At 37.8% G+C, this 11163-nt stretch overlaps 1 protein-coding gene across 1 annotated transcript in view; it reads right to left on the reverse strand.

Moving 5' to 3' along the window:
* Window positions 1-3644: 3644 nt before the first annotated feature.
* Window positions 3645-11163, reverse strand: part of LOC140332186 (BPTI/Kunitz domain-containing protein-like) — an 8446-nt gene continuing 927 nt past the window's right edge. Inside the window, exons 2-5 of the mRNA XM_072413471.1 lie at window positions 9364-9556; window positions 7562-7605; window positions 4952-5153; window positions 3645-3772 (exon numbers count right to left, since the gene is read on the reverse strand). Of these exons, the coding sequence (XP_072269572.1) occupies window positions 3736-3772; window positions 4952-5153; window positions 7562-7605; window positions 9364-9556 (476 nt within the window). The 3' untranslated portion in view covers window positions 3645-3735. The remainder of the gene's footprint in view (window positions 3773-4951; window positions 5154-7561; window positions 7606-9363; window positions 9557-11163) is intronic.

An 11163-nucleotide genomic window follows, 5' to 3' on the forward strand; every position in this document is an offset into this window, starting at 1 on the left:
TAGAGGTTAGCACAATGTCGCATTCAGCTAATAAGGACAAAGCTAACACCTACCTGTTCACTCTTTCTTCTCTATATGTAAGGGTGGCATTCTTCCCATTGACCACCATACTAATATACTGTGAGCTGTGGATATAGGAATAATAACAGAGGGTTCCCTGAAGACCTGAAAGTTATTTTAAGCGTTCCCTCATGCTAAAAAGGTCAGGAAAGGCATTTCCAGAGGTTGTCAGGAGCTCCTTGAGCATCCTTCTATTCGATGTTGCCTGCAAAGCTCGGGGAATAAGGCCATTTGCCAGAACCACAAGTATCCCTGTACAGCGCTGCGTAATATGTTGGCGCTAAAAAAATCATGTTTATTAATAATATTAATAATATTAATGACCCCAATGATCCTTTAACCTATGGATAAGGATTGAACTTGCTAAGAGGGACTTTCTTTGCACTGATCAAATTTTATTCCAGCAAGACTTCCTCAAGACCCGAACATTATTTTAGGAGTTCCTCTGGGGTAACAAATTGCGAATAAATGCTATACTGTGCATGCAGCAATATTGCCTTGCATTGGTGTATGTATTTTTTTAATGCAAGCAGTGTGACTATGAGAACTTTCATGCAGGCTTTTTGCTATTCCCATCCAGCAGAACTCAGAATAAGGAGGTGAGAAGGTAAGAAAAAGAATCTTCTTGCAGTGGCCTAACCTAACCATAGACATATTGCTACGCATCGAATGTAAATGATTGCCAATGTGAAGCATTTTTATAAAATGTTAAATGACAAAATGTTTGAACAATATTTCTGAAGACTTTTTTTCACCCACATTTATATCAAATTGAATTCAGCAATATTCATCCATTGATTACACTTAAAATCCATTTATTAGTAATACTGAAAGCAGAATTACATTTTTATTGTAGACAGCAGAGACGTCCAAAGGGTGCAGGGACAATGTGCAGCGCGAGGATAAGCTGATTGCAGAACTTTAGTTCCAGCATTGTGGTCATTTCATGCTTATACAAGTGCACTTTTTAGTTATTTCATGCCCTGATAAATATATTTTTTTCATGCATTTTATTTTCATTCACACATTATCTAAATAGATCAGGAGCATTCAGAATGGGGAATTTTTCATGTTGCAAGAAACCTCCATGCACTAAAACGTAACAAAACTGCATGATACAGCTATTTAAATAAAATACAAAATAAAACAAAAGCATACAAAATATTATTAACATATGTCCAAAAATGAATCAAAATATGACAAAAATCAACCAAACCCTATAGATATGTCCTTGTTATTGGCACTATTGTGTTTAGAAGTGTCATAACCATAACTGTCCATCAGAGGGCAGAGTTGAGGTATTTTCATAATAATGAGATTCAGTGCCAGACTTGTGAATCTCTAGCTGTGCATAGCTTGTAGGACCCATATAGTACATAGTGATTTAATAATGCACTCCAAGACTAGACAAGGTTGACTTGGATGATCCAGCAAACCTGGAATAGATTTCTTTAAAAATCATTTGCTATTGGCAAATATTATATATCCTGGGCCAAATCCAATCCAGGTTTGCTGGATCCCCCAGGTTGTCTTATGATTGTCTATGTTCCCCAGGCTTGGAGAGAATTAATAAATCAGTCCCAATGTGTTCTTGCCGTTTTTTTAAGCATTTTTAATTTCAAATGGGATGCAATGGGATTCTTCATTCTAGCATTAGGCTTGAAACTTGGTGAAATGGTTTCCAAGAATACTTTTCTGCTGATGATTGATATACCTAATAAAGATATGGACCAGTAAAAAGCGGAAATCATGGCGTCTTTTTCACAAGCCTCTGATACCCAATGTGGACAATGAGTTCTCCACAAACTCTAATGAAGTCTGATTGCTAGTTGTTACTTTATGAATGAGCCATGGTACCATGGTAGTGCCGATCATTCACAAAAGTGAATATTTTGTAAGGTTTGTTACCTTGACAAAGTGGACCGTTGCACCACCAAAACACAGTGCCAGTCTGCATGGAATCACAGTAAGAGGGATGTTCAAGGAGCCCCAAGAGCTGACATTTTTTCTATTAGATTTGGCATCATTAATGCTGAGCATCACACACTTGTTTGTTCTTAAAGGAGTTAATGCAGAATGGTATGTGAATAATTTTCATCCATACAAGTAAAACATCATTGTGTGTGTTTTTTTTAATGATTCTGAATGAAATATTAGCACTTGTTGGATATATTGGGGATCCCCAGATTGATAAATGGACGAGTCAATATCAGAGTGAATTGGGATCTGTATACATGTTTGTGGTCAATGGGTTTGATTTATATAAGCTGTTCATATAGCAAAGTGAATTATCACCTTGCAAGGTATGGTAAATCAGAAGAAGCTCAACTAATTTAAATCATCCAATCATATGCAAAGAAAATCCTTTATTTTTTAAATTCCTCGCACCTGATTGGACATCCTTTATGAAGTCTATTACCACCATTTTCTATGTGAATGATTGCTTGCTGAGTAAGAATTTATCTTGGCAAGTGAACAGCCTATATTTCTTTAGTAAATCATCCCCAATACCTCAATGATAGCCAGACAATTAGCATTTTCAGAAGAGGTGGCAGCTTCCATGTTTCTTATAAACACCTTGAGAATTAAATGAAGGATTCATGAAACAATTTTATCCTGCAATTTTGTTGCACAGGAATGATTGGCAGCAATGGAAATTGGAAAGTAAGGGGTTGCACCGCAGCAAAAAGGAGCCAGCAGAGAGCTGGATAAGATTCATGAACTAATTAATACCGGCAAGAATAAAATTAATGCTGGTAGAATTGTGCCACCCCAAAGCCCATTGATGTACGGTAACAGATTGTGCGTGAGATCCGCACCTGACAGTGCAGTCATGGGTGACCTCTGACCTCCCGACTTAAGTCAGGTTCTAATAATTAAAGATAAATATATTTTCACATAAGGAAGCCTAATCAATGATAATTACATAAAACTAAATTTCTGATACAGCATTTCTTTTTTAACCTAAAATGATGAAGGTAATTAAATGTCAGAATTATTTTTAATTTCAGCTTGTAGGATTGAACCAAATGGTAATGCTGTAGATGTAATTCTTACCGATACCAAAAAAAAGGGTTTCTTTGCCTTGGCACGTGGATATGTGTAGAGCTGAGGAACTAAGAGGAGATACCTATACCTGACCATTCCTAGTGCTGAGGATGAAGGCTGTACAAACCTCCAGTCCCTATATCGTAAGGACTACCTGTATCTGCCCCGCTCCTCTGCAGCAATGCCTCATCTTATGGTTATAGATGATTTAATCATGCTCATTATATTGCTGGATTCAGAGATGTTGTCTCTAACTACAAAGTAAAAAGAAGACACAGCAGACCAATATCCATACCTCTTTCCATTTTGCTCTTTACTTTTTGCATTGCAGAGCAACTAACGGCCTCCTTGCTCTGTTTTTCTTTCTCTCTGCCAAAGCTCTGACAGCAGATGCATTAAAAAAATATCCTTACATTTCTTTAGTATTGGTTCTTTGTAATTATTCAAAAATGTCAAATTTTTACTATAACATATCATAATATTTTGTAATACATGTTTATGAAAATGAAAAAATCTCTGGAATCAGATGTCAATATTTCTTTATTTCCTATCATTTGTAGACCAGTAGCATACTGTATATTTATCAATTTATAGAATACATTTTTCCGGTCCTATGTGCATCCTCAGTCAATCTTCCACAGCAAAAGATAATTTGGAATCCACACTGAAAAAAGGCAGGGAAAGGAAAATCATTAAAATTCAGATTCTGTGCAATTTATATCAGTGATGCTCTTTCCTTGAAATCGGCACTCACACTTTAAAAGCTAACTTAAAAGTTTCTCTATAAAGGTAAAAGAGGAGAACAGGTTTCACAAGAAGTTACAATGAATCTCCAAATATCAGTGATGGGAAGGCCCTTTGGCACCTAAGGTCAATATGTGCCCCAACCAGTCAGGACAGCCAGTGTTCACTGGTCATAAAATTTCAATGGAAAAATGAATGCAGTAGGTTATTGTTGGCTTGGAGAATGTTTCAAGTTGTCATTCTTTTCTTACATAGTAAAATATAACTTTGGCGCATTCAAGTCAAGAGTCTAGACACATTTCTTAGTAGCCAGAATTGGTTTAAGCACAAGAACTTGGAATTTACCCCTATGTCCTATGTTGATGAATTCTCTACATTTTCCAACCTGCATTTTATATATATGTGTATATATATATATATATATATATATATATATATAAAAATATATATATGTATATATATATATGTATATGTAGTGGTACCTCGGTATAAGTCCTGTTTGGACATGAAAAAATTTGTTTGGTATACAACCTTTGTACTAGAACTTGTATGGGTCAAAAGGAGTCATAACACCGCGCACTACCCTTATTTACCTCTCTCGAGACAAAGCCACGACTGCCCACGAGTGTCAGTATGCCAGTTGCCACCATTCAGTGAACAACCCGCGCTATATCTCTCTGTGAATTACAGAACATCTCCTTCTTCTCCCTTCTCAGCACCATCCTAGTAGGACTCTTCTCAGCAAGGTAAAGTGAGGTTAAATTTTCATCTATTTCATCTAATTGCTTTTGTATTTATGTATTTTAGTATTAAGCAGTGTTTAAATTATTTTATACAGCCCCATCAATGTATATTATGCCAATACAATAGGATTTTTTTTCATAGAAACGGATTAATCATTTTTCTTTTATTACTTATGGGAAAAATTTGTTTGGTGTAAGTCCAAGGATCTGGAACGGATTAAAGTTTTATACCAAGGTACCAGTGTATATATATTTCTGATTGGTGGCTTGTCTGGCCCTAATACCCCTGGAATTGACACCCTTACATACATATTTATACATTTTCTGCAATCACTGGTATTGCTGTCTATACTTACTTATAATCAGAAAAGTCAGACTTCTCTGGTTTCAGGCAGGTCTTTTCACATTCCAGTTTGGTCATGAAATTATTGGCATTTCCGAAACAGCCGCGATAGGTGAAAATGTGGCATTTATTTTCAGTGCTGTTGTAGAAGTAGCGCAAGATGTCAGTATCACAGAGACCATCATCCTTAGGTAACTGGCAGGTAGCAGCAGCATCTATAGTGGGTATTGGATGTTGTTAGTTAGTCAGGTTGAGAAAAAACATTCAACAAGTTGAACCACTAGAGAAGGAAAATATATCCCAAATATAAAACCCTATGGACATAGTTGATCCAGAGGAAGATAAAAAATATGCAGCATTTTGATTGAACAGGAAATGTGACCTTAATCTGGGTTTAAATAATATGACACAATTTCAAAAATAATTGTTTCCACAACCTGGCATGATATTGTCTGGCAATTCACTGTACTGAGAATTCAACAAAGATTGTGCCCATTCCCAAGAAGTGAAACACATTTTCCACGTTTGACACCTTCGGGTTCCCTTTAAGTCATTCTAGAAACCCTCACTCTTTTTTTTCCTGCCCCTCCATAATATACTGGAATTTCTCTATATAGGAAAATATTGGTTTGGGAAGTACCCCTAGTATGTGACACTTACCTCTTTCTCACTGAAGCGCAGGTGCCTCTCTCCTGTGCATGCAGGCAGTTCTGAAAATGGGTGTGCCTGCTCCTCCAAATTTTATCAGTTTTGCCCATCCCGCCGGCCAATCATGAAATAGCCCTTTAATCATCCCTGGCTATTTAGCTAGCTCAGTCACAGCAGTCAGTGTTTGTGCAATGTGTCATCAGTAGTGCTGAGCCCCAGTTCTGCTGAGCAGTTCCTGTACATCTGTTGGTTAATTCATTGCTTTCCCTGTCCAGCTCCTGTGTTATTACCTTGTTGCCCAGTCTGTTGTTTCCCGGCCATTTCCTTTGTTCTGTGCAAGTTTCCCTCCCAGTTCATGTATACTCCTTCGTCACCTCTGCCTCCTGTCACATACAATGTCTCCTGTGTTCCCTCAAGTGGCCCCTGTGTCACTGGTGTCTGTTTCCTGGATCCTTAGTATTTGACCCCTGGCTAGTGATTTGGTATCGTGTATCCTCCTGCCCACTCTGGTGTGTCCAAGGACCGCAACCAAGCAGTAGCCAGCAGCGCAACATCCTCACCACTAGAGGCTCTGGAGAAGACCTGGTTCCTGCTTAGACTCTGCCTTGGCCCTTCTTAGGGCTCACACCATTTCTGTGCAAGCTGTAGTTCCCTCTAGTGGCCCTGTCTCCACAAGTGTGACATAGTAAAGTAATAAGGGTCTAAAAAAATCTTTTTCCTGCCTGTTAAATACACTCATCTGCTCACATTCTATTGTGGGTGCCACCATCTTTTTCCTTCTTTTTATCCTGGTTTCAATCTTTGACCACCTTGACTGGCCAGTCCAGCATGCCATAACTCCCATGCAGGGTTTTTAAATGCAATCAATGTAAATGACCTAGCATTATTACCAACTTTTTGCAATCTCCTGCATAGCAGGGGAGATTAAGAAACAGCAAAATATGTTCTCTTGTCATTCTCAGATTCACTGAAAACAAAACTATATAGTATTTTTCACAAAAGCCATCAAGTAGGTATAAGATTTGGCTTCTTTTCTATGGTGGGTTCAAGTCAGGCTTCTGATGTTTGACATATAATTTTTTCTACAAATATGTGCAGAAATTTGACCGAAAGAAATATGAAGGATTTTCTCCTCCGTGTGTTTTTTCCCTAAGCCCATAGTCTATTTTGTCTTCAATATGAATGTTCTCTTTCTTTTCTGAAAGTAAAATCATTCAGTCAAGGGGAAGATCTTCTCCTATAAACTTGAATGAGGTTTGACTTTAACACCAGGTCCAGTAAACTTCCAAGAACATTTGCCAAACTCTTCAAGGACCAAACATGGACACATCCATCCATCTCTAGCGGTTCACTAAGCTGCCGGATAGACATATAATTGTCAGAGGTAAAAACTACTATGGCAATGTCAACACCATTGTTCCTCACCCGAGTATTAAATGAGCCTGAAAGATTCTATTAAAGATCCGACACTGGGTCAGATCATCCAAAAGTGATATTTAAGTATAGGTCAAGTCTGGAGGGTTAGTCAGTCCCTAACTTCCTATGTAGTTTGGATAGGTTAAAACCGGAAGCCTCCTGCCATAGTTTGCAACCTTGTTCCTGCCCACCTGAAGTTTTGGATGTTTCTTCCCACCTTTATGTGTTCCATCTCCTTTTGCTAGATTCTCTTCTATATATAAACACATTTAAAATCCATCAGGAATGGTGGGGTCCCTTATAACTGACCAAGGAACTCAAGAAGCTCAAAGATCTGACCAATAATGTCCGTGAGATATGAGGGTTTGTTTGACCTTACACACAATACCCCTAACAAATCTTACACAGGCCATCATTATCATGCTGGGATTTATTAACAAAGAAATAATAATAATTACATTTTAGAGGAATGATCTGAGAGCCCTTGGCTGGTTCAGTCCACCATTACACACCCCTAACTTAACCTCTACATTTCATGGTATGTTTAAGGTACACTCACCGGTCATTGGCGTTGTTGATGGTAACTTGGACTTAGTGTTCACCCTACACAATTAGGAAATCAATTAGAAAATTAAGAATTTGACCAATGTTACATAAAAAAAGAACAAAATCTGCAAATAAATACAAAGAGATGAATGCCACCTTTATAGACAGCCCAAAAGTTCATTAGTGCCAATGGTAAATGACCTAAGAGCACAAATTGCTCATCACTCAAGGAACCCCCAGCAACCTCTGGAGGAACCCTGGTTGGGAAACCTGGCATGGAAAGTGAATATTCTCCCTGGATCTGTGTGAGTTTTGTACCAGGTAGTCTAATCTCTTACTAACATGACCTAACATGTAGGCACTTCAGTTGGCATAAATCTAGATGTAAATCAATGTATGATCTAATATAATCATACATCAAACTCTGACATACAACCTAAGTGTATTGCACAAAGCAAATAAATATGTATAAGTGAAAAAACAAAAACATCACTAGGCGGCCCCACTAATGCCAATCATTTATTAGTCATACATGGTACACCAATTAATAAGTTATTTCTTTCACAAACCTTTATATTAATAAATGATAATGTTTACAAGTCTGTTCTTGCTAAATCGTAAAAGAAGAATCTACATGTTCTTACTATGGTAAAGTGGTAGCAAGGGCATTTACCCATCACTATTTGCAGGTAAGTCTGCAGAGAGAAAGTCATTTTGAGTCCATAGGCATAAACCAAACTGCAAGTAGACTAAACCAACAGTTTGCTCTGCTCTTCCTTCATTAGATTAATCAAAGCTGAGCCGGCAACATGTCTCATTCAACTTACTACTTTGAAGTGCTCTCTAACCCAGGTTTTCTGAGTCACTCAAGTTCACCCATGATATTCTATTGTCTCCAGTCTTGGAAAACTTTGATAAATCTGGCCCAAATTATCAAAAATCCACAAAGTTCCTCCTGCCTCTAGGGTATTCCACAACTGCCTCTACCAATGTTTTGTCACATCGATCTCTACTGTCCTTCAAGGTGTACTTCTTTGGAAACTCAGTCCCTCTGTCTCTCCCTTCTCCCCATTTTTCCAGGTGTACAGACCTATACAGGTATAATATCTAACTATCAAAAGAGCTTTACTCCAATAAATCTTTAAAAACCTTTAACAGTTAAAAAATATTTAATATATCTAATAATTTCATATTTAAATGCATCATTTTTACATGAATTTGCTAGAAAATTTGACCAGTACAGTACAGTACAGCTCCAGTACAGGTCAATTCATCAAATGCCCCCTCCCCATCCCTGAATGTCATAGACCTATCTTTTTCTGTAATTACTCTTCGTGCTGACCTTCTAGCTTTTCCACCTTTACCCTTAATCCTTTTTTATATCCTTCCAAGGGGAAAACATGAGATTGTTACTTGGGTGACATCTCTGAGTTTGCTAAGACTTATGGCTTCAGCTCCAAGATGAAACCACCACCCAGTAGCAGCCTCCGGGCTTTTAGAAGCCTACAAAAAGGAGGTTTTTACAGACAGGTACCTGAGATTGTAGCGGGAAATTTTATTGTCCATGCACTTTGGGCTAGAAAGTGTTTTTTCATCTCAAAAAAATTGGGAGGGTTATTTTGCCCAACTAGCACCATTGCTATAGCCTAGGAGCTCAGATTTTCCTTGTAAGAGCACCTCAAAACCACGGATGAGTCAATAACCCAGAACAAACCAAGGCTAATGTTTGTGCAATGACTCACTTCCACAAGGTGGCCCTCGAGGAGTATAGGTCAGTCAAGCCATTGTTACACATTAACGACAAGATAATCTTACATAGCTTTGATGTCCTTTGTCCTCAGGCAGGTTTTTTCACATGAATGTCTACTGTAGAAGTTATTGGCATTTCCGCTGCAGCCCCCGTAGAAGAAGAGAAGGCATCTGTTCACTTTGCTGTTGTAGTAGTAGCGTAAAACCTCGATTTCACATGGACCAACGTCTTTGGGTAGGTGACAAATGTTTCTGGCATCTGGAATGAGAAAATATTTGTTATACACCAATGCACTCATATGGCAGTATAGTGCTGGGTTCATTCAAAACATTCTTGGACACCCCTCTTCTGCTTCCTTTCTTTGTAGTTCTCTTCATCGGCTTCCATTTCACATTAGAATCAAATTCAAGCTCCTGTGCTTTACCTTCAAATCCCTCCACAGTTCTTGTCCCACTTATGTTTCTGACCTGATAAAAATACTCCCCTAGCCGCTCTCTCTCCACTCCTCCAATGACCTACTAATGACTTCCTCACTCATAACCTCATCACACGCACGGCTCCAAGACTTTTCTAGAGCTGCCCAGACTCTCTGGAATGGTCTTCCTCATCCTATTCAGCTTGCTCCTACTTTCTGCTCATTTAAAAGTGCCCTTAAAACCCATCTTATCAAACTCACCTACTCATCTTCTTCTGTCTCCTAAATCCTCACTACTTCCCACCATTCCATACCCCCCTTCTATTGTGTGCTAATTGCCTTACCTCTTAGATTGTAAGCTCTTCGGGGCAGGGTCTTTGCCTCCGTCTGTGTCACTCACTGTCGGTATCTGTCTGTCATTTACAACCCCTATTTAATGTACAGCACTGTGTAATATACTGATACTTTATAAATATAGTTTATTCTTCTTATTTTTATTATTATTATTATTATTATTATTATTAATAATAATAATAATAATAATATTATTAATAAATGGAGTGGTGAAGAATTCAAATTTTTGGGGATTTTCAGGGCTTTATTAGAATTTTCCTTACTAAAGGTCATGGTGATAACAGTTTCACCAGGAATAAAAAAGGGAACATCATGGTGGAGATGGACTTTGAAGTAAGCATTAACCATAAACTCATATCTGTTTCCATATGCTCTATTAGATATTCCTGTAATTCTGTTTTGTTATATCTGTATAAGTAAAAAAATATCTGATGATCCTGTTGGAAATACAGAGCTTGTATCCTGTGCAACCACCAGTTATTTCAAGTATTAGCCCCCCCTGTCCTTATGTTGAACCACAATAAAACGTTCTCCTATGTTGTGGCAATGAACAGGTGGAAGGGATTTTTTTACCTATAAGACACCTGAGCAGAGCTGAAACCAATTCCTGCAATATCCCTCTAAAAAAGGCCTACAACAGGAAATAAGTGCAGTTCTAACAGATCAGAAGGTCTTTTGCTTGTCCTTGCAGATTATTTAATTGAATAAAACATAAGATAATAGAACCGTATTGCAGAAATGTTGTAAACCTTTCCTTTTTCATGTTTTCCCTGGCATACTGTTTATCTTAAACCACAACATTTATTCTAACAATTACAGACAAATAAGTAACATCACATGGCCTTAATTTATGTTACATTCTTGTTGATTTCAAGAAACCTCCACAGACATTTCTTGAATTACAGAGATGTTTTCAGAGACAGCAAGTGAAAAACACTTTGGGCTCTGCAGGGAAATTAATGTAAAGGAATGTATAGCTATTTGGTAAAGTTACACTAAAAATGATCTGTGGGATGATTTGGGTTGGGGCAGATTCCTGGGGGGGGATTATTAAATTTCACAATACAAATATATACTTATTGAACTTGCCCTTTCA

Source organism: Pyxicephalus adspersus, chromosome 5 (assembly GCF_032062135.1).
Source record: "Pyxicephalus adspersus chromosome 5, UCB_Pads_2.0, whole genome shotgun sequence".
Lineage (NCBI taxonomy): Eukaryota > Metazoa > Chordata > Amphibia > Anura > Pyxicephalidae > Pyxicephalus > Pyxicephalus adspersus.